At 35.8% G+C, this 27,255-nt stretch overlaps 1 protein-coding gene across 2 annotated transcripts in view; it reads right to left on the bottom strand.

Annotated features, from left to right (window-relative positions):
- LOC149814243 (protein STICHEL-like 3) overlaps positions 1-27,255 on the bottom strand; it is a 69,350-nt gene that overhangs the window by 7,173 nt on the left and 34,922 nt on the right. For both annotated transcript variants that reach the window (XM_089989450.1, XM_089989451.1), the window contains exons 3-5: positions 21,487-21,780; positions 21,262-21,393; positions 16,794-17,439 (exon numbers count right to left, since the gene is read on the bottom strand). In XM_089989450.1, the coding sequence (XP_089845576.1) occupies positions 16,794-17,439; positions 21,262-21,393; positions 21,487-21,780 (1,072 nt within the window). The remainder of the gene's footprint in view (positions 1-16,793; positions 17,440-21,261; positions 21,394-21,486; positions 21,781-27,255) is intronic.

The following is a 27,255-nucleotide window of genomic DNA, read 5'->3' as shown; positions in this document are numbered from 1 at the left end:
CTTAAAGTGCTTGTATTCTTTTTTGTTTATTGTCCATTGTTGGACTTGTAAGTGTTCTACACTTGATATTTATATTTCCGCTTACTTCATTACATTTAACTCCCTATTTATCACTTTATGTGATGATCATATCGTCCACGTAGAGGAGAAGGATAATAATACTTGCATTAGAAATCTTAACAAACAAAATTGTGTCGGTCAGACATGATTGAAATCTAATATCAAGCATAACTTGACTAAACCTGTCATACCAAGCCTTTGGTGCTTGTTTAAGACCATATAGTGCCTTGTCTAAATGAAGAGCCTTTCCTTTAGGAATAACTATGTCGGGCGGTGTTTTTTTATACGCTTCTTCAACCAAGTTTTCATTAAGAAATGCATTATTAACATCCATTTGATATATAGGCCGTTTCTTTATAGAGGAAAGAGCTACTAAGGTTCTAATAGTGGTCATTCTAGTAACTGGTGCAATTGTCAACTAATCTAGCTTTGTACCTTTTCAGAGTTCCATCACTCTTGGTTTTAATCTTATATACCCATCGACACCCTGTAGGTTTCTTTCTTGGGAGAATATCTTGGATAATCCAAGTATTTTCTTTTTTTAAAGCATCTAATTCTACTTTAATTGCTTCTACCCATTAAGGATGATTCTTTGCTTGAGCATAATTAGAGGGTTCTATATAGGAATGTATCAACGCAATGTAGACTTGATACTTAGGTAAAAAGAACTTTTAAGACACAAATTTCTCAAGGGCTTTTAATACACTAGACGATCTTCTAGATTGTGTTTCTACATGTTTTTCATCATTGGTATATTTTTCAAGAGCACATGGATGTTCAAAATTACTACGCCTGAAATATTGGAAACAACCTTGATCCTTATAAAATGGTTCTTTACTCATATCATGAGGTTATTCTTCACTGACCTCCTGATCTTCATTAATATCACAATCACCAATCTTCAGAATTAGATCCAACAAAAAAGAATACTCAGTTATTTCCTTAGTTTTCTTAAATTCAGAAAAAAAACTTTCTTTTTCTAAAAAGGACACATTTCTTGAAACATATAGCTTTTTATTTTTAACATCAAAACATCTATGGCCTTTTTTATTATTTGCATACTCTAAAAAAAGACACGAAACAACACGGGGAGAGAGTTTGTCATTTTTATCTATAAAAACAAAACATTTACACTCATAGACTCTCGATCTAGAGTAATTTGGAACTTGTTTAAAAAGTTTTTTAATAGGAGATACATTTCAAAGAAGAGGATGGCATTCTGTTAATAAAATAAATAATAGTCAATGTGGCTTAAGCTCAAAATTCTTTGGGTACTTGGTTTGTAATAAACAAAGTTCTTGTTGTTTCTATAATATGCCTATGCTTTCTTTCAACCAAACCATTTTATTGAGGTGTGTAAGGACAAGATTTTTTATGTGTGATACCATTTAAGTTTAGGTAGTCTTTAAATTCTTTTGATAAAAACTCTCCCCCTTAATCGGTGCAAAGATGAAAATATCACTTTTTGACCAAATTATGAAATATTTGAAAATGTGAAAATTTCATACTTGTGTTTAAGAAAATAAATCCAAATGTATCTCGTGAAATCATCCACAAAAATTACATAATACACAAAACCACCCTTAAATGGAACAGATGTTGGGCCCCAAACGTTTGAATGTATTAACTCAAGTGGTTGGGAAGAAACAAATGTTCTTTCTTGAAATGATAATCTCTTCATTTTGCCAAGAATGCAATTTTCACATGTAAAATTTTCAGAATTACAAAAAATTCTCATTTTTGGAAAAAACTGAATCATGTATATACTAGGGTGGACAAGCCTCTTATGTCATAAATCCAAATATAATTTCTGAATATTGCAACAAAATGTATTCTTGGGTATTTCCAAAAAATCCACATGTAGTACAAGCCTCCTTCTCTATGTCCTTCCCCAATCAGCTTCTCTGACTGACGATCCTGCACTCGACAACCATAAGAGAAGGAAACGTTATACTCATGGTCAGATAATTGAGAAACAGCTAAAAGATTTAAATTTAATTTAGGAATATATCTAATTTTTAGAATATATTTTTTTTTTAATTTTGAAAAACGTTTTCAAAATTTTCTATTCTTTTTATCTCAAGAGATGCGCCATCAACAGTGAATACATTTGACCCACTTGAGTAATGACATTCAAACAATATATCACCATTTGGTGTCATATGAAAAGAAGCACCTGAGTCAAGAAGTCAAAGAGATTTATTGAGATCGAAGAAGTCGTAGGAAGAAACCGCGGCTCTAGTTGATGAGGATGCTCCTTTGAGTAGAGGTTGAAGAGCTTTCACTAATTGTGTCAATGACATATTTCCAATGGATGGATCATGTGAAATTCTTGTATCACTTGACTCTTATGGAGGTCTAACAAAAGCAACCTTCTTCTCATAAGGTTTCTTCAATTTAAGACAATATGTTTTGACATGTTCCGATTCACGACAATAGTGAAAAAGTTTGTTTATATTTTACATGTATGCCTTGCCCGACCCATATGTATTATGGGTCTGGATATTATACCATACCCGACCCATATTGTAAAACAAAGTGTATAAATACAAGTTCTAGGTCACGATCTTTGTATTGGAAATCGTGACAGCCGCAACCCCTCTTCTTTTCTTCATCCTCCTTTTCTCGTGAGACAGATTCTGGAGAAATCTGACATGGTATCAGAGCAAAGAACCATGAGAGATCGATTTCCTTCCAATCAAGAGGTTCCTTTCTTCCTTCTTTTCTCCTTTTTTGCAAATCTAACCTAAAATCTATCTACCTTCTTCTTGTCTAGAATATTCAGATCTGGTCATGAATCTGCGTCAGATATGAAGTATTCTAGTTTTTGTATATTCTCGACTTTAAATTCTGTCTTGAATATTCAGACTTGATCGTGCATATGCGTCAGATCTGAAGTATTCAATCTCTGCGCTTTCTCAATTTTCTTTTAACAACTTGACTAAAATATTCAGATCTGATTGTCAATCTACATCAGATCTGGAATATTAAGTTCCACATTGACATTAATTCTATATACATCAGACCCAAAGTTGGATCTGTGTTTTGATCTGCTCAGCCTTGATATTTGACATCAGATCTGAAATCTGAGTCCAACCTATCAAGTATATACAGACTTCTTCTTGTCGTCACATCTAATATTCATATAAAACTCTATTCTTTGATCGCACAATATCCACTGCGACTTATCTGAGAAAACATCTCAGATTTTAACTCTGTCTAGTGTGTGTTGTTCAAAACTTCTTCCTGCGTCAATCTCAGCCTAAAAAAAGAGTAAGAAAAGTTTTAGATCTGGTTTTCTCTTCGGATCTGAAAGCTTCTGATCACTGATTCCTTGAAGGTTGCCTAGCTTAAAAAAAATGAACAACAAGTTTCTCTGGCAGTGGACTGTGCACTTCATGAATATCTTTGTTAAATTTTTAAGTCATGGATTCCTTCCATTCTCCTCAATCCGGTCTTTCTTCAAGCTTCCTCAATCAACTTGTTTCCGAAAAGTTAACCACCTCAAACTTCTTGATTTGGAAGAGACAAATCATTCCTTTTATAAGGAGTCAAGGTCTCTTAGGTCATCTGGATGGAACCACTCCAACCCCGCTAGAATTTGCTACGAGAGAAGAGAAAGATGATAAACGGGCAATTTAAATTGTGTATGTCAAAAATGCACAATATCTCAACTGGGAGAGGAAGGATCAGTCAATAGTTGCATATATTACCTCTACATTGTCTCAAGCGGTTCTTGTTGTAATCCCTGACAATTGTACGATCATGCAACTTTGGGAAAGACTGGTTCAGATGTATTCACAAGTTTCACAGGCAAGGATGGTTTTTCTCAAGAGGGAATTTCAGCCGCTGAGAAAAGATTCCATGACCATCATGGAATATCTAAACAAGATGAAGACTATCACGGATCAACTTGCAATTATAGGATGTGCAGTGAGCGATAGTGATATGGTGCAACAAGCTCTAAGTGGATTGGGATCCGAGTACAATATGATCGTCACTTCAATACTGTGCTTGCCTGCTCTTCCTACTTTTGATGAGTTGCGGGCTAAATTAATTCAGTATGAAATGACTCTGAAAGGCTTTTCTGAAGAAAATCACACTCACACGAATCCACGAAAAGTTTTTGCCACAGGGGTGACTTACAGTCGAGGACGGGGGCAAGGTGGACAAGGGCGAAATGGACATGGGGGACGTGAATTGCTTCCCACTCCTAATATGTCGACCATTGCTCAGGGACAAAGACTCATCCCCACTTGCTTTCTTTGCAACAAAAGGGGGCATATCAAGGCAAATTGTTGGCACAATCCTGAAAATAAAGGAAAGGCTCCACAGACAATATAAAAGGAAGCCCAGCAGCATCAGAGAAAGTAGAGAGATTAGAGAGTTGTTGATATCTGTCTTGTCAGGATTGAATCTAAAGCAAAATGACCAAGGAACTTGGTTTGTTGACTCCAGAGCAACAACCCACGTGACTGGTGATGCAGGTAAACTTTTCAAACCTATTCCTTATTTTGGAAAAAGTAAGATTGTCATTGGAGATGGTTCTTACCATGTAACGCCCCAAAAATTTTAACCTTAATTATAGTTCAAATATTGAAATTTCAAGACCAATTTTTTTTATAAGTATAAGTAAATCAGATCTTATAATGCGGAAAGGATTTTTAAAAATGGTTAAAACTTTGAACGCGGTTACACTAAAGATAACAATCAAATCAAAATGTACGGGATATACACATTTCAAACCACGTACAATATAAGATTGAAATATGAAGAGTTTTAATTTCATTTCAAATCAGAGTATGAAAAAATACTTCAGTCTCTACATGATCAAGTACTTAAAACGAAAAGATCATGAATACCAAGATCGCAAGGTAAGAGTGGACCCTCGAGGATGCAGCTCGACCAACGTTTTGCTTCAACTACTCATCATACTTTACTTGCATTACCTGTCCTCTATAAAATGGGGTCAGACTCGCTAAAGTCTGGTAAAGCAACCCAAACTCAAACTTAAAGAAAACATATCAAGCATTTAAAGGTAAAGATATATTATTCATCCATCGACAAGTGATAAACAAGGGAACAATGTCCTATGAGTCATTCATTTCAAGCATTCGAACATAAAGCATTTAAAAGCATTTCATCACTTAATATTCTATTCAACCTTAACTCACGTAATAAAGCAATATCTATATGCATTCAAGTCATACAAGTCATCGCATATATATATATATATATATATATATATATATATATATATATATATATATATATATATATATATATATATATATATATATATATATATATATGCATCTAAGACATTCAGATCATTGCATAATTTTTATAAACAATAAGTCAAATCACATTTGACCATTTCAACGTAAAACACACACATACCTTATAAGTAATTTAGTTAGATATTCATGATAACATCAATCATGATACATAGGTGTGATATATTTACTTAGACAATCATAATGCAATCATTTGCAATGAAACTATGTAGGCGTGATGTATCATTCACCTAATAAGTCAAAACTAGTCATTTCTAGGCGTGATGTGTCATTCATCTATACGCTAATATAAACGTCACAATCATAATCTCATATCAAGATCTAAAATCAATAAGGATCTGATTATCATATCTGAGTTCAATATATAATCATGCTATAATAGAAAAGCCAAATCTATAGATTCATAACTGGCTATCTCAATCAACTCAGAAGATCATCACAATTCATCATAACATTTCATTTATTCATAATAAAGATTTACAAAATCCACGCCGGATCACCTGGTCTGGGAAATGTACGACCTCACAAGGAGTTACCGCCCTAGACGGATGGTCTACCTGGTCTTGGACAATGCACTTCCTCACAGGAATATACCGTCTTCGCGGGCTACCTGCTCTTGGACAATGCACTTCCTCACAGAGACTTACTGCTTTAGCCGGATTACCTGATCTGATCATGCACACCCTCACAGAGAATCCTTTGGGAACAGTTTCTCAACGGGTACTATATCCAGTGAAAACTATTGTGATACATGCATCAATACAATTGACCACTCTCAGGGTCAATAGCCATCAATACGGGCATAAGCATGTATACAATCAAAGCATCACATCATACATCACTTCATATGACATTAAAATTATAAAATCACACATTTAACCAATAAGGCTTCATGAACCAAAGTTCACTATTGAACTTAAACATTTATCGCATGCATTCATAATTTCATTTCACGTGGCATTTAAATCATATCATACAAAAGCATATTATCTTAAGCATCATATCATCGCCATAAAGAACATTACACTTCGTAAATTGAACCTCGAAGCATGCGTAAACAAAACATGAGTTCTATGCATGCATACGTGAACATGCACATTTCATAATACGAAGCAATTAAACCTCAACATATATAACTCCTACGTAGTTCGAGATTTGCATACACGATAAAGGTCATGCATTTTTCACCACATAAATCAATATATCACCTTAGATATAATTTTGTAAGGGTTGGTCAAAATCTCATTGACCATCTTACTGTACATCATACGCATATATTTCGCAAGCAAACAAGACTTACAAGTTTAAAACAATTTATAACATTCGCATGCATTCTTCCATACAAGAATAAATGAGTTCATCATATGACAAGACAATATATATAACATTCACATTATGCATCGAACACGACTTATACATATCCATAGTAGTTATATGTGCACCATGTATCAAATTCATACCAACACACAAAGCAACATAGTATGCGCAAACCAAAGTATGATGGCACACATTGCGTATATATTATACATTCATAAGTGCACGAGCATTCAAACCCACACACAGGTGTACCTGCAACAAACACACTCCATATTCTGCTAACTACAATCATGACAAGCATGATCTCCGAATTACAATCACAAGAGTCCTAGAAATCCATAGCTAAGTGAAGTGTGTGAGCATAAATTATATTTGCAATTCATTTAAATATTCAGTGCAACGACATCATGCTTACACAATTAGTGCCTAAACGTGCTCTCTACAAGTTCAGTTAAGGTATCTTACCTTAAAAATGTGAAGAACAATGAATCAAAACTCAAAAGACCGAGGAGTTTCGAAGTTCGCAAAGACCGCTATCCAAGCAATACAACGAACCCTTCGTGTGCGATCGCAAATGCCAAAAACTCAAAAAATGCCAATTATAACAAGATTAGCCAAAAATAGCAAATTACCCTATAAATCATTACCAAGAGCCAAATAACACACAAATACACTCCAATAATTTACAAACTTCATCAAAAATATATTTAAATATAATATATATATATATAAATAGTGATTTATAGCCCAAAATAGTTCTATAAATGCAAATTATACCCTGATTGACTTGAATGAACAAATAAATATGTAATAAATAAATAAATAAAATTCAAAAGCTAGAAACACATTTATAATTTGGAGATAAAAAAAATGAGTTCTTTATTTATTAATAATCCTTAAAAATTATGGGTTTTACATACCATCCTGTTTCTCACGTTGGAAAGTCTATCATTCCTATGTTATATTCTACCCTTGAACTTTCCAATGTCCTTCATGCTCTCAATATCAAGAAAAATATTGTCTATGTTTCTAAACTTGTTGATGATAATCATGCTTCAGTCGAATTCACTCCCTTTTCTATGCAGGTCAAGGACCTTCGCATGAGGGAAACATTCGCTGAAGGAAAGAGACAAGACAATATGTATGTCTTTCAAGAAGATTCATGTCATTCAACCTGCCCTGCTCATCTGAATTTGAAGTCTTCATTAGAGTCATGTTCTTTTTCTTCTGAAAATGTTCTTAGTATTTCTGAATGTAATAAGCATTTTCTATGGCACAGTCAGTTAGGACATTATGGGAGTCATTTTATTAAGAAACTTGTTTCTAATAATCTCATTTCAAAAGAAAGTCTCAATGTCGAAGAGAGAAATCAAAAGTGTTCCAGTTGTCTTTTATGCAAAAGTCATGTATTACCTTTTCGTTCCATTAATAAGAGAGTTTCAAAGCCTTTTGAGATAGTATGTTCTGATGTATGGGGGCCTACCCTAATTGCCTTTGGATCTGGAAGTAAATACTACTTAATTTTTGTTGACAGCTATTCTCGATACACCTAGATATACTTCATGAAAAATAAGTCAGAAGTTTTTCTTTTATTTCAGAACTTTCTCTCCTTAGTAAAAACCAATTCTCTGAGTCCATCCAATTTTTCCAATCTGATGGAGGGGAGTTCTCATCCAGTGAATTTATTTCTTTTCTTCAAAATAATGGGATAGGAAGAACGGTATTTTGTCCACACACACCACAACAAAATGAGATTGCTGAGCGAAAACATAGGCATATCGTTGAAAGTGTGATGAGTATGCTACACGACAGTAATCTTTCCATTAATTTGTGAACAAAAACTTTTCATTCCGTCGTACATGTGATAAATAGGCTGCCTATGGTTGTTTTGGAAAATAAGTCTCCTCATCACTGTCATTTTAGAGTTCATCCTAATTATCATGATTTACGTGTTTTTTAATGTGTTTGTTATGTGCACATTGATCAGTCTCTGAGAAACAAGTTTTAAGACAAGGCTCATAAATGTAGATTTGTGGGATATGCAGACAACTACAAAGGATACATGCGTTATGACCCTGCTAACAGACGTATCAAAACTACGAGAAATGTTGTCTTTGACAAGCTGAATTTTGATCATAAAGCTGGCACAACTGATATGCCCTCTACCACAGTTGAAGTTTATTATCCTTGGTTGAATTCAGAACTCTTTGCTAGTCCCAATGAAGGATGTTCTTCAGACTACGTGCAGTAGGAAGAAGAGAGGTCTGAGATCCTTGGTGCATCGGGATCACAGAATGGGGAAGAAGCACTATCATTGGTACCGAGCATTTATAAGAAAATTTCTTATACCAGACAAAGAACGACTGCCTCAGGACTCTTAAATCGCACACCAGAGGCTGCATCTACTTCCTCACATACTTCTGAGCTTAGGAGATCCAATTGTATGCGGCATCCTATTGATAGGTGGGTCAGCTATAACAACTTCTCCATGGACTTTCAGCTCTTTTTAACTGCCCTCAACAGGGAAGATGAACCTATTATGTATTATCAGGCAGCCACTTCTAAGAAATGGGTAGAAACCATGAATGATGAAATGCAAGCCTTGCACAAATGTAAAACTTGGGAAATTGTTCCCAGACCGCTTGACAGAAATGTGGTAGGATGCAAATGGGTCTACAAAATAAAGTATAAATCAGATGAGACCATTGAACGATACAAGGCAAGACTCATGGCAAAGGGGTTCACACAAGAAGCGAGGCAAGACTATGATGAGATTTTTAGTCCAATTGTGAGAATGAGAACGATTCAAATTATTCTTTACTTAGCTGTTGAACATGGATGGACGTTGAGTCAGCTTGATGTTAAAAATGCATTCTTGCATGGGGATTTGAAGGAGAAAGTTTACATGGAACAACCACCTGGATATTATGAGCAAGATTATAGAACACATGTATCCAGGCTAAAAAGGGCTATCTATGGCCTAAAGCAAGCATGTTGTTCCTGGTTTGATAGTTTCTCTCTTGAGATTCAGAAGCATGGATTTTCCCACTCCCTACTGGATTACTCATTATTCATTTTTAGAGGGCAAAATGTGACCACCTTATTACTAATTTATATTAATGATATTGTCATCACAGGAAACTCTGAAGATCACATCAAAGAAGTGAAAAAACTATTGGGTCAGAGGTTCAAAATGAAAGATCTTGGTGCCTTACTTTATTTTCTTAAGGTAGAAGTCGACAACCGAGCTGATGGCTTGACTCTCACTCAACACAAGTATACGATGGACGTTCTAAGCAAAGCAGGTATAAAGGATTGTAAACCTCTAGGAACTTCAAGTATTCTTCACCAAAAACTGAGTGCTCATGATGGAGACCCGTGTGAGGATCCCACCAGGTATCGCAGTCTAATAGGGATGTTACAATACCTCACATTCACTCGACCCGATATTGTTTATTCAGTCAATCAAGTGTCTTAGTTCATACATGAACCACGTACTGGACATATGGAGGTTGTTAAAAGAATACTCATATATCTGAAAGGAACAATTGGAGATGGATTGATATATTCTCTGAAATCGTCTGGCAAGGATATGCGTGAGAATATTGTATATTGTGATGCAAACTGGGCAGGGGATCCAGATGAACAAAGGTCTACATCAGGATATTGTGTCTTCATTGAAAGAAACTTAGTATCCTGGAGTAGTGAAAACAAGTATTGAGGCCGAGTACAGATCCATGGTTGTCGCTACTGCTGAAGTCACATGGGTCAGGCATTTACTAACCAAAGTGGGAGAAGTGATCTCTCGGTCTATCTTGCTGTGTGATAATCAAAGTGCTCTCAACATGTCATTCAATCTAGTACATCACAGTCGCGCTAAGCATATTGAAATAGGTCAACATTTTGTGAGGCAGAAAGTTGAAGAAAAGGGGATCGAGCCCAAATTTGTTAACACTGAAAGACAAGTTGCAGATATATTCATAAAAGGCTTGACAAAAGATCGTTTTTGGATGCTTAAAGGCAAGTTGTTCATGGTTCAAAACCATGATCAACTTGAGGGAGGGTGAACAAGTCTGTTTATATTTTACATGTATGCCTTGCCCGACCCATATGTATTATGGGTCTGGATATTATACCAGACCAGACCCATATTGTAAAACAAAGTGTATAAATATAAGTTCTAGGTCACGATTTCTGTATTGAAAATCGTGACAACCGCAACCCCTCTTCTTTTCTTCATCCTCCTTTTCTCGTGAGACAGATTCTGGAAAAATCTGACAAATAGTAGCAAATAACTTTTTTCTCACATCATTGACTTGCTTTCCATAATGTTCATCATTTGACCTCACATAGTGTGGTGGCTTGTAGGTACGAACATAGTTTTCCAGTCTAGATACAGCTAGAACCGAGTCATTATCACTCTTATTGATTCACTTTTTAAGCCTATTTTCTTTCATAATTCTTCTATGGTGTCTTCTATTGAGGAAACTTTTCCTTGATGAAGAAGAGTGGATTTAGTGGATTCAAAATCCAATCTCAAACCATTGATAAATTGATAAATATGCGCCACATTTATTTGATTTTGGTGGAGTTTAATATCTTTGAGACAATGCCACTTTGGTTCAAGAAGATCCAACTCTTCTCATAATCCGGACAATCCATTATAGTATTCTCTAATACATTTGTCTCCTTGAGTCATATTTTGTATCTTGTCTTGCAAGTTGCACACATGTGCAATATCTTTAAGAGAATGCATTCTCTTAAGGTAATCTCATGCATCGTTTGCATGCTTGAATTTAGCAAAAATAGAGCATTTCTTAATGTCTACACTACTAATTACCCAAGACAATCTTGGCATGCCTCATTCTCCATTCCTTTCACTTCTCATAAGTGGTCATTGCCTTATTTTTCTTACCCTCCATAAGAGGTACCTCTTTATCTTCTTCTGCTTTGGTAAGGATTAGCTTGGGTTCCGAATCGATCTCATCTACTAGTCCCCACAACCCTTTTCCCCATATGATGTGTTTTATAATTGAAGCCCATATTACATAATTTGAATCATTGAGCTTAATAGGTTTTATGGTGACATTTTCATTGTCATCCATTTTTACAAGGGTATAAACAAAAGAGAAGAATAGAGAGAAGTAGAGAAAGAAGAAAAAAAAAACAAGAGAAAAGGTGGAAGTCATGAGCACGTAAAGGTGGAAGTCACGAGCACTCCACCACCAAGCAAAAGCCACCAATCACGAGCACTTTGAATAGAGATTGCAAAAGAGCTTTAACACTTTCAAATTTGGAGTGGCACGCTTCCTAATGTACGAAAACAATTTCAGCTTCATCACCAAACTTTCATACCATGTAAGGAAATGAGCTCCTTCGACGATATTCACAAAAACACTAAAAGTGGGCACTCAAAAGAGTTCCACCAAAATACCAAAATGAACACAAAGAACCACAAATGAGTTCGCTCACAAACACCCACTAAAGGGCACAAGAACAAGGAATAAAAAATAATATATTTATCGATCTCAACCCATAAAAGAACCTTACAGTTGAGAGGGGGTTTCACCCTTATTTATACACACACAAGAGTCTCTAAGAGAGATGTTGGGAGAGGTCCCAACGGCTCCAATAGAGTCGTTGGGCTCTCTCCAATGTCTCTCTACATTGAAGATAACAAAAAGTAAAAACGAAAAAAGGTAAAAAAAAAAGAACTAACCTAGTTAGACACTAAGCTAGTTAATATTTACTAGTTAGGTACTAACCTAACATATATATATATGATACGTATATGTACACATACATTGTATATATATTTACATTTTTAACAATTGGCTGCCCCGGAGTCAATCTACCATATCCCTTGCTCATTTTGCTTCGGATTCAAACCATTGAGAGTAGCCAATAACACATTTTTATCCAACATTGCATTGCTGGTCTCACTTGATTGTGCCTTCTTTGGTTGCCATGTATTTCCACCTTCTGGCTTGTTTTGAACCATATTCAACTGAGTATTATACTTGGGATCATCCTTGAACCAACAATTCGCTTTTATGTGCCCAGGTTTCTTACACACGTAACAGGTAGGGATACCTCTTCCTCCTTGATTGTTTAAAAAAGGCATATTCGAAGTCAGCAACAAACCTCGCTCTGTTGCATTACTTCTTCAACGTCCTCTACCTCCACGGAATATGCAGCATCTCCCACGGAAGGATACAATATAAAGAACATCTTGGGAATCTCCTTGTCCTCTGTTTGATAGGCCTTTAAGGAATATCTCATAAGTAACTTAGGCCTCAGATGTTTAAAAGTAGAGAGAGTTTCAAGACACTCCAAAGTCGTAGAAAATACATGGTACTCTAGTTTGTTAGATGCGTCTTACCTGATTAGGGCATGCCCTTAATCTTATTAAGGTAATCCATGATAGAGGTGGTGTTGTCTTTCTTCAAATTTTGAAATTCACGCTTCAAAAACATTACCTTGGACTTTGATATCTAAGAATAAGTCCCTACTAAATGCATTCATAACTGCATAGTTGTGCAATCATTTGGGACACCGATCAAAACTTCTTGTGAAAGGGTCGAAGTGATATACGCTATGAACTCTGGATTACTGATTTGGGATGAAAAACGACTTGTCAATTCTCATCCTTTTTATCCTGCAAAGTAAACTTTGGTGGAACCAAAAGTGACCCATCCAGATGTCCTGATAGATTCTGACTCCTTATAAAAGGAATTTGTCTTTTCCAAATCAGGAAATTAGAGTTATTGAGTTTTTCAGAAACAAGTTGTAGTGGAAGACAAATTTAGAGAGGAGGAACCCAAATCCATATCAAATGATCTTTTAAACAATAAGAGATGACAGAAGGGTTAAAAGAAATACATATGCCGCTGAAAATATCAGACAAATGACCTACTTCAAACATGTATCAAGGCATAAACGAGATCCTTTTTTTTAGGGATCGGATAAAGTAGATACATAAATACGCAAGTATGAATACCCTTTTTTTATATAGGAAGCCTTGAACCAATATACTTTGTATATATAGAAGTAGGTCAAAACAAGTTGATATATATATATATATATATATATATATATATATATATATATATATATATATATATATATATAACAGAGATATAATGAGAAAGAAACACCCTGTCCTAATATAGATAGAAACTGATGATATCTAGATCTAATGAGACCTGATATCAATATGAATCAAGAACAAGTTTTAGAATATTGAGAAAATCAGATCGAGTCATATTCAAATCTGATATGAAGAAGAGAATAGCAGTTTTGCTGACAAACTAGATAAAAAATAATCAAAATTTGATTTAACGTCAGATATGATAATCAAATGCAAAAGATCCAAGAAGAGAGGATTTATCACAGCAGCCTGACAAGATTTGATTAAGAAGGGCGACATATAAGACAAATATAAACCATATTGATTAGATCTGATATAAAGACAGAAAAATAAGAGGGAAGGAACACAAAACAAGAGAGGGACAAGACTGAAATGTCCCGGAACAACAGTCGAGCACCTGGGTTGGTCAGACCCTTCCAAAAGTGTCTAGGTTGCACCCGAATACGTATCTGACTTGGTGCGGATTGAGAAAAGATAAAAAAGATTTAAAAAAGGCCACTCAAAAGGCAGATCAAGATCTATAAAAACATACCTAGAAGAAATTTGATCAATCGACCCTGCTCTGATACCATAATAAAATATGGCTCACGATCTTTGAACCAGATTCACTGCAGAATAAGAAAGAAGAGAGTAGACAGGTTTATTTTTCTGTAAAACGTTCCTCAAAAGAGGGAGATGTGTGGGCTGATCTTCTTTTATAATAACAAACTTCACACTTTACAATATTGCCTAATGTTTATCTCTAATATAAAACAAATAAAAGGGCAAAAGAGTAACACAAAAAGTTTACAATATAAAGGAATCTCTATGACGTGAAATGGATCTGGACTCTCAACTAGATCCAATTTTGGATCTTCAGGTTCATGTCTCAATACCAACTATAAGCTAAAACATTCGGAGCTTCTTGATGATCCTAGAGTGTATAAGCAGTTGGTAGGGCGTTTGATTTACTTAACCATCTCGAGGTCGGATATCACTTTTGTTGTGCATGTTGTGAGTCAGTTTATGAGTGCTCTCAAATATTCTTACTTGGCAGCTGTGTTGAGAATTATTAGATACAGCAAAAGCATCGTGCACTATGCACTTTTTTTTTTTTGCATTCTCTGCATTAGAGAAAAGCATATTGTCATGCAGGCTTTGATGGAGTATCTTAAGATAGACATTCTACCACTGAGTTTTGTATATTCTTGGGAAACTCCTTGATATCGTGGAAGAGCGAAAAGCAATAAAGAGTTGCTTTGTCCACAGCAGAGCGGAGTATCGTGCTATGGCCCAAGCCACAACAGAGATTGCATGATTGAGGTGATTATTGCAGGATATGAGTATTATTGTTGAAGGCAACACTACCTTGTATTATGACAATCAAAGTGCTATTCAAATAGCTAAAAATCTGGAGTTTCATGAGAGGACAAAACACATTGAGATAGATTGTCAAATTACTCATAGAGCATTCTTGGAAGGGATTATATCATTATCATACATTAGGACTGCTAGTCAAATAATGGATTGTTTCAACAAAAGTTTACCCTTGAAGACATTCCAAGCATTTCTTTTCAAACTTATAATGATTGTGTTCTCATCATCTCAAGTTTGAGGGGGAGTGTTAAAGAATGTTATATTACATGTATATGTGTTGCCCTCATAATTGTGTACATATGTCTATTATTGAGGGGCATTTATGTAACATAGTATTAGGGACCCTAGTCAACTATTTTTATCCTCGTGTAGCAAAGGGGGTCGATCCCTCTATGTTGTGTATTCTCATTTTCTTTGAAATTAATGAAGCCGTAACTGAGTGCTCCTCCTGAGTTTTGTCGTGCATGTTATGAGTCAGTTTATGAGTGCTCCCAAATATTCTCACTTGGCAGTTGTGTTGAGAATTGTTAGATACATCAAAAGCATCATGCACTATTTGTTTTTTTGCATTCTCTGTGTTAGAGAAAAGCATATTGTCATGCAGGGTTTGATGGAGTATCTCAAGACAGGCATTCTACCACTGAGTTTTATATATTCTTGGGAAACTCCTTGATATCGTGGAAGAGCGAAAAGTAACAGAGAGTTGCTCTGTCCAAAGCAGAGCGGAGTATCGTCTATGGCCCAAGCCACAATGGAGATTACATGGTTGAGGTGGTTATTGCAGGATATGAGTATCATTGTAGAAGGCGACACTACCTTGTATTATGACAATCTAGCTAAAAATCTGGAGTTCCATGAGAGGACAAAGCACATTGAGATAGATTGTCAATTTACTCATAGAGCATTCTTGGAAGGGATTATATCATTGTCATACATTGGGACCGCTAGTCAAATAGTGGATTGCTTCAACAAAAGTTTACCCTTGAAGACATTCCAACAATTTATTTTCAAACTTAGAATGATTGTGTTCTTATCATCTCAAGTTTGAGGGCGAGTGTTAAAGAATGTTATATTACATGTATACGTGTTGCCCTCATAACTGTGTACATACGTCTATTGTTGAGGGGTATTTATATAACATAGCATTAGGGACCCTAGTCAACTATTTTTATCCTCTTGTGTAGCAAAGGGGGTCGACCCCTCTATGTTGTGTATTCTCATTCTCTTTGAAGTTAATGAAGCCGTAACTCTTTGAGTGCTCCTCCTCCTCTTCTTCCTCTTCTTCTTCTAGTGCTTGGACTCTCTGTGCAATACACATCTTAATTACAAGGGAAAAATAGTAACTCAGTTATACGAACTTTCTTTCAAATACTGTTTCTTGATGAACTAAAATCAATTTTAAGTTTGTTATTTTCACTTCTTCTTTTTTGTTTTGAGTCACTACCAGTAGAGACTGCATTTCATCATATCCAGCATGTTTGTGCAACAATATGCACTAATTATGTAATAAGACACAAGCACATAATGACAACCACATAAGCATATATCTGAAAAACATAAGATAGATTAATGATACAGAAAAGCATCACATTTTCCCAGTTTGTAACACTTACAAATTCTCTTGTTCAAGCTTTTCCGCAATTGATAACCCTTTGCATCTAGACCATCCACCTTGTTGAGTAGACTCTGCCTGTTGGATCACATGGGCAAGAGAGACTTTTCCCTTAACCAAAGCTTGCCTCCGGGGATGCTCTACCACTTTTGGCCGTCTTTCTGGAACTGGAACCAAAGAAGATTGAAAAGCTGCTTCTTCTACCAAAGAACTTTCCAGATGGTTTTTGCCCAACTGAACATTAGCTTGCAAGTGTTCACTGTTATGCTGATTAGGGGATGCTGTTATCTCAATGGTTCCATTTCTGGCTATTTCTTGAGAATTAGAAAACAACCTTTGACCTTGAGAGGAGCTTCCTGCTTTTGCATTCATATCTTTTGAAGGCCTTTTGACATTGGTCCGGCCTGCTTCTGGAAATCTATTGTGGGCTTTTGGCTCATGGCCAGGATTTGTCTGAGAAATATTGTTTTCTGTTACTATGGCAAGTGGACCCTGAACCTCACCTCCCTTTTCTTTTCTTTCACATAAAATTTCAATTTTGACTGGGAAATAGAGAACAGAATGAAATGCTTGTGAAATGCAAACCCTAAACTTTTCCGCCTGGGTTTTCTTAGCATGTGACCGAAACATCAGCTGCACAGTTGGAGCTGTGTAGTAAAATAACCACAGATTCATTTTCAGTTCAGCCAAAATGATGATACAGTAAAATATCCAAGAGAGATAATTGATTATTTCAGTTCCTAGAATATAAGATTCAGCCAGCATCTACATAAGCATCAAGTAATCTGGTGATGCACGATGCCTTGGGCATCAGCCTATTCTTATGAGAATATTAACACCAACTTTGAAACATATGACAGGCCGCACTTCCCTTCTTGTACAAGTCTGAAAATTTGAGGTTTATCCAAGTCCGTATGATCAAGTCTTGATGAATCCTGACTCAGACATTGGCCGGGTTCAGATCACTTTCCAAATCAAATCACTGACCCATCCATGAGTTTGAAGGAAAGTTCAAGAAATCACTCGCTCTAATCATGTGATTCCAGGAAAATCCACAGCCTATGATAATGCATAACTCATTTAGGCACACATACAAGTGTTGACAAGACATGACACCAAGACATTTTACAAACATGAAGAACATCTGCAGAATTGCATATGCTTTTTCTTTTGGTCTCTTCTTTTTTTTTTTCTCCTGAAGTCTTCCATCTTGTTGACAATTGCTGTTTTCTATTTTATATGTTGTCCTTGGCATGATTCGTGCATTTCTTAAATAATTTGGTTCTTGACTTTATAGTTTACACTTAATCTGAAGACAAGTCTTATAAAGCCTCAAGTTTATTGCTGACTACTATCTTGGTAGTAAAAGAGCCAAGAAAATAAATCCATTGGTTGCAATTAGAGCTGCTAAATGAAACACACCACTCATCAATTGGGCTCAGTAATGAGCTTGTTTCAGCATGTAAAATAAGCTCATATTCAACTCAATATGAAGTCATTGTGTGTGTGTGTGTATGTATGTATGTATGTATGTATGTATGTATGTATGTATGTATGTATGTATGTATGTATAGTGATTGGTCCCTCCTAACGGTAGGAGTGTGCGGACAGCCTAAATTTTCAAGTTTTTAATTATTTTTTCAAATCTAACTTTATAGATGCGATCTACATATCTGTAGAAGAAATAGGCTTTGATTATGACATGTGAACATGTTTTATAAGGCTTAAAAAATCAACAGCCCAGAATTTTCATAAATTTAAAGACTCATAAAATTGTATTTTTTCATTGAAAAAACACAATCCAATAGCCGATTCCTAGCAAATGAAAGATGCTGAAGATATCTGTGGGTCAAACTTGCCAAACTCACTTGAAACATAGGAAATTAGAAACTGTCCTCACCATATGAACGTTAGGAGGAACCAATTTTCCTTATATATATTATTATATATATATATATGAGTCACTAGAATATGGGAACTACCATGTGAACCACAATTTTCATGGATTTTTGTTTTTTTCTCTTAAATCTAACCATACGGATGTGATCTACATGCATGGTTTTATACGGACCAACTCTTGAATCATCCAATTATGATGCATAAACAAGATTTTTTAAGGCTTTAAAATCAGTGGCTGATAATCTTCATAAATATTCAAGCTTCCAAAAATCATATTTTTTCATAAAAAATACATGATCCAACAATTGATTCCTAGTAAATTCAACATGCCAAACATATCTACATGGTTGGATTTGCAAAAGAAGTGTTGAAAATGCCCAGTTGACACGGTAGTTCTCATATTCTAGTAACTCATATATATATCAGTGTTGTGAAAAGCGTTGGGGTGTAGCGAGGCGCTCCACCAAAAACTGAGGTGAGGCGTAAAGCGTAAGCCTCAATTTTTTTTTTGAAAAATTTTAAAAAATTATAAAAAAATATCTAAAAATACAAATAAATAAAGAAATGCTTTATTGATGAAGTAACAACCAATAAGAAATAGAAAATCTCAAATAAGTACTAAAAAATATGAGAAGATTAACATATAAAAGTAACTAAGAAATTGATTACGTAACTGAAAAACTAATTATATAATTGAAAAATATAATGTCTTATAAAGTAACAACCAATAAGCAATAGAAAATCTCAAATAAGTACTTTAAAATATGAGATTAACCTATAAAAGTTAAAATATATGAGATTAACATATAAAAAGTAAAGAAACTAAAAAAAAGTAAATAAATAAAGAAACTAATAAATATAACATATAAAAGTAACTAAGAAACTGAAACTGATTAATAAAAGTAACTAAGAAACTGATTCCAGTAACTAAAAAAACTGATTTCTTAAAATATATGAGATCTTCTTCTTCTCCTTTTTGTTGTGCCTCACGCCTCAAGGCGAGGCGTGCCTTTAGCACCTCAAGGTGCATTTTTTATAATATATATATATATATATATATATATATATACACTCATGGTCCATTTACTGGGGATTGGCCTTCGTGTAGTCTTGCCATTGTAAAAGATTTGTAAACCTATTTTATCTTAATGAAGTTTAGTGCAGCAACAGAAAATCTGTGGCTGCCGATTCCAAGGAAAGAACGTGCTCTCTCCTCTCTCCTCCCTTCTTCCACTTATTCTTCTCGGTTTTCAAGTCAAAACTGCCAACCCAAGGCAGTTTTAACACTTCGGATCACCTGATGCGTACATGTAAGCAGGTTTCCCCATCAATTCAAAATTTGATGGCCGTAAATGTAACCAAAATTCATGATTCAGAAAAACATAATTTTTGTCAAAGAACCATGATCTAGGGGCCGATCCTAGCAAACCGGCCATGTTGAACACACCTATGGTGTCAAATTGAGCTGAAACAACTTGCAGCTATGAGTTTCTAGGTTGATTGTACATACAATCGACTGTAGCAAACATGCACACATGCTCTCTTTCTCTCTCATGAAGTCATGGTTGCAGGTATTATTTAGTCAATCAGACACTATAGATGGTTTTTCATGATTTATTTCATTGGGAAACATGCTTTCGATCTAATTGTTCTGAGACAAATAGTGAAGTTTTGTTGTAATGTTCTGTAACATTGTGGGTCAGTCACTTTTTTATATTCAATTAAAAACCTGTACACATCAAGATCTCTTTATCTAATGCATGTTCTCCACTAAAAAGGCTACAGAGATCACCTTTATATGGCCAAATTCACAAAACATTCAATGCAAACAATAGAAAAGTAACAGTGCTATTAGTAAGTATGGTACCCCTTTATACACACAACAGTTTATATATATATAGAGAGAGAGAGGGGTTGGGAGGAATGGATATGCATGCCTTGAGTGCACTGTTGAAAGCCATAGTTTTCTAACTACCCAACTGCAGGTATGTCCAGCCTTTGGATCATGTTTTTTTTATGGAAAAAAATAGTACCTTTTGAGGTTTGAAATTTAAAAAATTGTAGACCACTGATTATTCAAACCTTCAAAAACCCTGCTTACACATCAGAATTAGACGATCCAAAAAACGATTCCAACTAAATCAACCATGTAGGACACATTTACATGGTCAGAATAAGAAAATTTTTGAAAGGAAAAGGTGTAAGATGGTCATGCACGCCCATCCCTTTCCACACACACATACATAGGTACAGAAATGACTCCAAAATCCAGCTTTCGCAGTCTGGAGAAACCTGACATGAAAACATGTGATGCATCAGCCCTTTTTATTTTCTTTTTTTCCCTATTGTTATTAGTTTTGTTCAATTTGCTAGCTCCTTGCATGCAAATGTTATGCATAGCACATAATAACAAGAGCATGGGCTTATAACCAAGCATACAACACTATAAAGAATTAGAGTACCTATAAACCAATCTCAGCCATACATTAATTTCAAAGGAATCCATAGCACCAAAATATAGTTATGATGAACCCAGCATTGATGCTTTAGCCAAAGTTAAAAGGGATTACCAGCATCAAAGTTAACTGAAAGTAGCTTTCCTTCACGAACTAAGAATTGTTTCAGTGTATTTGACTGTATCTTTTCCAGCACATTTTCCCAAATTTCTTCAATGTCTTTATGACTCATACCTGGAATCTGTCCTGCACTTTTTTTAATGGTGTCACTAGAAATGAACAAGTTCTTGGACCATCTATGCCAATAATTGTTTCATTTAGAGAAATAGACCATCTTACCTTCACCATAAGCATCACTTGCACTTGAAACAGGGAGGTTGGCCTTTCTGTTATCAGGTAACTCATGATGAACACCATTTTCAGGCCTTGAATTGTCCCTAGTTCTAGGTCTAAGAGGGCTATGGTTGTAACTCGTTTCTGAAGAACGGGGCACAATATATTGCTTCTCTGGAGCAAGTTGAAGCAGCGCAGCTGTCAACCATGTTAATCTGTCATTTGACATTCTCAGTTGCTTTTCAGCTTCAGATAGAGTCTTAAGAGCCTGCCTCAATCTCTCCATTTCTTCTTTCGATACTACCAGAAAAAAAAGGCTAGTTTGTCACAGTAATGATAGGTTGATGACGATGAAAGAAAGCAGAAAGGAACATAAATATGAACTAATACTAATTGCAAAAAGGCTAGTAGAAAGCACTTCCCTAGTAGATTTTTAGCAAATAAAAGTACTCTGTACCCAAAAGGTCATATATTTAAAAGAATGTGTTTTAAATTATTAATATGCTAAACCTTTTTTATTTAGATGCCCATCTAATATCCTTCAATCACTGGGTAAATTTTAAACAAGTACTGTAGTGTGCATGTATATAAGGTTGGTTCCAGCCCAAAGTTAATGAAGGATAGTTTTTATAGTTCAACATTTGAACTAGTTTAACATCATGTCACAGTGATACTCCAATTTACTCTCATGTAATGTCCCCTTATATAACATCCTTGATAGAAAACAACACAAGATTAGCATGCCCTATGTCCTTTAGCTGTGTTCATTGACAGAGGTTTAACATGATATGTATATGGTACTTATAGTGTTTCATTATAATTGGTTCAATGAGGATGATATCAGCTTTGGGTCATAAATTGTAGAAATTGGTTACAATGTTGGCATATTTTGGTCAAGAATCAACATGGCCTGCTTTAGTTACTTCTAAGCTCTAGCAACCATCCTAAATTAGCATTGTATTTCAAAAATTCAGTTCATCTGCATTAGGATTTGGAACATCTAGTTAGTAAGTGGTTTCTTGCTTGTAAATGGACTCCCCAACATTTCCTGCACTATAAATAGATCTGTGAATAGTGATGGTGAATAACTTTTGCGGCTGGTAATAACTGACATCTGAAAAAAGGAAAAATCTCTCCTCAGCATGTTTTATAGTTGATTACTCTTTTAATAACAGCAAATTCCACTTATGTACCAATGAAATGTTCTGAGGTCAAATACTAGATTCTTCTTCACGCCATTTGGTATGTGTTCAGTTGTGTGTGTATATATATATATATATATATATATATATATATATATATATATATATATATATATATATATATATATATATGTCACAAGGGTGTGGGCACGGGTGTGACACGGGTGCGGAGCAATTTAAAAAATTTTGGACACGGGGACACAACTATATATATATATATATATATAATAAGATTGTAAATTTTAAAGCAATAAGTTGACTGGTCAAAGTTGACAATATATATATATAACAATAATAACAATAATATATATATATAACAATCATAAATGGACAAAAATAGACTCGGTCAAAGTTGACCAAGTCCAAAATTAATTTTAATAAATAGACACAAATAGACTCAATCAAAGTTGACCAAGTCCAAAATGTGGACGGACTCGGCCCCGGTGCATTGACCGAGTCCGACACTTAGTTTACCGTGTCCGCCCCGTGTCCGCACCCATGTCGGGGCGTGTTGATTCGGGTGCGTCGACCTTTTAGCCAAGTCCGTGTGACTTATATATATATATATATATATATATATATATATATATATATATATATATATATATATATATATATATATATGTGTGTGTGTGTGTGTGTGTTTCATATTGTACACACATATATATGTATATATATTTTATTTATAATGATGTAATAGGTAAAACCCTCTAGGCATATTTTCATCATTTCACAACATTGTAATAGCTTGTGCCGATTAGGGACACTTTATGTAATATCATGTAATTTCACACTTAGCCATTTTGAGACTTTTTAAAAAATTTGGCTAAGTCTGAGAGAAAAATCGTTTGAACCTCGAATTTAGATTGATGTTTTTGAGTCTGGGTTTGACCCAGGTCTCATCAACTAGGTCTAAACAAGCCAATCGAAACGTGAGAAAAAGTTTTATTTTTGACCTTTAAATTCAAGCGAAATTCAGGTCATTTTCGGGCGAAATTCAGAATTTGATATTCGTGTAATATGTTGTTGGATGCGTTTCAAAATTTTGAGCGCAACAATATTTTACTTTTCTAAATTCGGGTTACGATTGGCCCGAAAATCGCATTTTTCTAAAAATTGAGCAGTTCGTCGATATGGATCCGGAGTTAGATCGGGTATGGATCCGATACATATGATCCAAATTATTATGGATTTGGATCTTATTTAAGACCTATTTTAATCTGGATTTAATCCAGATCTTGATCCATTTTCATTTTGGGTATGAGTTTGGATTTTGGATCTGAATCCAGATCCAAATCCAATGCCCAATGTTTTTACAAGCTTTAAATTCAGTTAGGGACTTTAAATTGGAGTTAATTAAGTATAAAAAGTCTTCCTAGCCAATTTGACTATTTTTGGAAGCTTTTGAATAATTAATAAATACAAAAAAAATAATTATTTAATTTTTATTAATTCCGAGTTTGAAATCAGGGTTGATTAGAGCTTCCTAAGATGGGTCTTCATACTTACCTATAAAGAGCTAAGAGGGTTTAAAAAGAACTCTCAAAAAAAAATTTTGGAATGTTTTAGCAAAGTCAAAAAAATTTAAGTTTGAAAATTTTGAAAAGAAGGTGAGAGAGGGTCCCAAGGGGGAAACCCTCTCTCTCCACCCATCTAAAGAGGGCTGGAGAAGGGGCCTCTCCCTCACTTTATAAAAAAAAAATCACTTTTTCATGCGTATGAGTTGGGGTCGTTACAGGTTTGGCATCAGAACCCACCACAAAATCTTATATTTTATCATCTTTTTGTACCAAAATTTCTCTTTTGGTAAGTGAGTCATGTCCAAGAATGCCAGCATTCATGCCTCGTACTCCGGAGCAGTCTCCTTCACTGGTAAGGCTATGAGGTACTTTTATGAAAATATGTAAATTTCTTATGTACTCATGATTTAATTCCTAATCTTGAGATATGAATTAATGGATGTTGTGCGTGTAATAATTATATTTATGGTAAACGTACGGGACCAATCCTAAGGGGGTAGAATCGATCCGGGTTAACTTTTAAATGGTGGTGATAGGCATATTATCGTACCCGCACTTCGACTTCTTCTGGCGCTCCTGCGGACTGGCAGGAACGCATGGACTCCATGATGAATGCCCTCCACACCCTGACCGAGGCAATGACGGCGCAGGGGGTGCAGACGACTCAGGCAGCACAAGCGATGTAGGCGACGCAGGCAGCCACCTGCATCCATCCTCCCGAGGTTGTCCCGAACCTCGACGGGGTTTCCTACGAAAAATTTCTAAAGTTGGATCCACCAACTTTCACTGAAAAGGCCGACACAAAGGCAACTGAGAGCTGGGTCGAGGAGACCGAGCGAGCGTTTGACGTCCTACCTGTCCCTGAGGACAAGAAGACCGCATTTGGCACGTATCGTCTAAAGGGTGATGCCAAGAAGTGGTGGGACACCTTGCGAAGGGTGAAGTTAGCCGACATGAACATGATTCCCTGGAAGGTGTTTAGAGAGGAGTTTTTGGATGCTTATTTTCACTCTTACACGGAGAAGCAGATGCAACAAAGGTTCCTCGACTTGACTCAGGGTAACGTGAGTCTAGTGGACTACACCACTAGATTCCAGAGTCTCGAGAGGTACTGCCCGAATCTATTCAAGAATAAGAAGGCGAGGGCGATGAAGTATGTGTGTGGGATGAAGGACAGACTCCGAGTTCAGGTGTTGGGAGGCCGACCCACTACACTAGCAAAGGTGATTGAGCCTACGACGGTCCTGAACAAGGAATGAGAGAGGTTCCGGGGCGACTCACAAAAGAAGGGCAACAATGGAAGAAGTTCAGCTGATGGTGCGAGGAAGAACCCACCTGCAGGTGGGAAGGAGCATGGAGGCAAGAGGCAGCCGACCCAGGGAGGAGGTTAGCAGGGCGCGCAACAGGGACGACCTCAGCAGAGGCAGCAGCAGGGGAAGGCCCAATCGATGTGTCGCAGGCAGTGTTATTAAAAACGCACCTCAAGGCGAGGGGCTTTATGCCTTGAGGCGTACGGGTAAAGCGTAAAAGACCCGAGGCGTGCGCCTCATACGCCTTGAGGCACACGCCTCGAGGTGAGGCGAGCCTCAGGATGAGGCGCATATGCCTCAATAATTTTGGTTAACTGAGGGTCAAAACCCTCATTTGACCAAAAATTAGGGCTTAAACATAAAGGGGTCGGGGGCCTTTATGTTTAAGCCCTCTTTTTTTTCACAGCAGTCTCTCTCTCGGCTCTCACAGCATTCTCTCGCTCTCTCGTGGTGGAGCCCCAAAACAGGTACGCTCTCTCTCTCGTTTCTAGTTTTTTTTCTTTCTCTCTCATTTTCCTCTTCTTCTTATCTCTTATCATTTTCAGCCCATTTACACGTCTTCCTCAAGGTAGCTTGTGCACGTAAGTCTCAGGCTACCTTTATCACTCATTTCCAAATGCTCATCTAGCTCTGAGTTGTTATATCCTACTAGAGTCCTTACCAAAAAAAATCTTTTCGTCCAATCAATTGGCTATATCAAATCTTAAGACTTTGTTTACAGTGCGCATTTCTGTATATGATGTTTTGGTCGACATAAAAACCATGTTCAATACACCATATTTTGTTTATATATATAAAGAATTATCACATTCTATTATATGTTTTTCCTTGACATACTGATGCTCTTCATGTTTCTTTTCCAGTTTGTCTGTATAGGAGGGCAACTTGTTGAGCATCATCCATCCTTGTGATGACATTGACATGGGTGGGATTATTGTTTTTTTGTTAAAACAAAATCGAATCAACATAATTTTAGTCAAATTGACACTTCACTGATTTGTAGAAAATCGGCCTGAATCGGTTTTTGTTTTTGTTTTAATATTTTGTGATAATTATGATATCTGTTTGTTATAAATTTTAAGTATTAAATACACATTTTAGAATTTGATTGATCCTCTAAGTCATCATTCACTTCATTCCTTTAGAAAGAAAAGAAAGAATTTATACAATGCAAGAGCGACAACCTTAAACCTAAACAAGTCGGTTATGATCCATAAGAAATCGGGACCCGTGTCGGGGGGGAGACCCCGGACCCCCCTTCCTGAAAGGGCAAAAACTCTGAATCAGGCTTCACAACTCAGCGTGAACAACTCAAATATTTGGCTAAGGTCAAGCTTTTCACATGAGCCACGCTTTTGTGATTCCTTTTGTATGATCTCTGCTTAGTTCACATTTTTTGGTTAGAGAAGATCTTGTGCACTTATTGGTTTCTCATATACACAAGCATGTCTGTATTCATTATTCAGATTGCAACTACTATTAGTTTATTGTTTGTTTGTGCATTTGTTGACTATTGAATTATTGAATCATAAAATGCAGCAAAATCTTCTTCTGTTATTTTGAATGTGTCTTTTATCAAAGAATGGTACTTATATATTTTCTTATATGTATTTTTGCAGTTGAACAATGGGAAAAGATGTAGGATGGGATGATGGAGCTAAAGTTTCAAATCCCACTAAAGATCCCAAACTCGTAGGACACGTAATTTGCAATTACTGCCATAAACAGACTACAGGAGGCATT

The sequence above is a fragment of the Nuphar pumila genome, chromosome 15 (genome assembly GCF_984573655.1).
Source record: "Nuphar pumila chromosome 15, dmNupPumi1.hap1.1, whole genome shotgun sequence".
In the NCBI taxonomy this organism is placed as follows: Eukaryota; Viridiplantae; Streptophyta; class Magnoliopsida; order Nymphaeales; family Nymphaeaceae; genus Nuphar; species Nuphar pumila.
The sequence above is the reverse complement of the archived record's forward strand: the minus strand, read 5'-3'. Positions and strand labels throughout refer to the sequence as shown.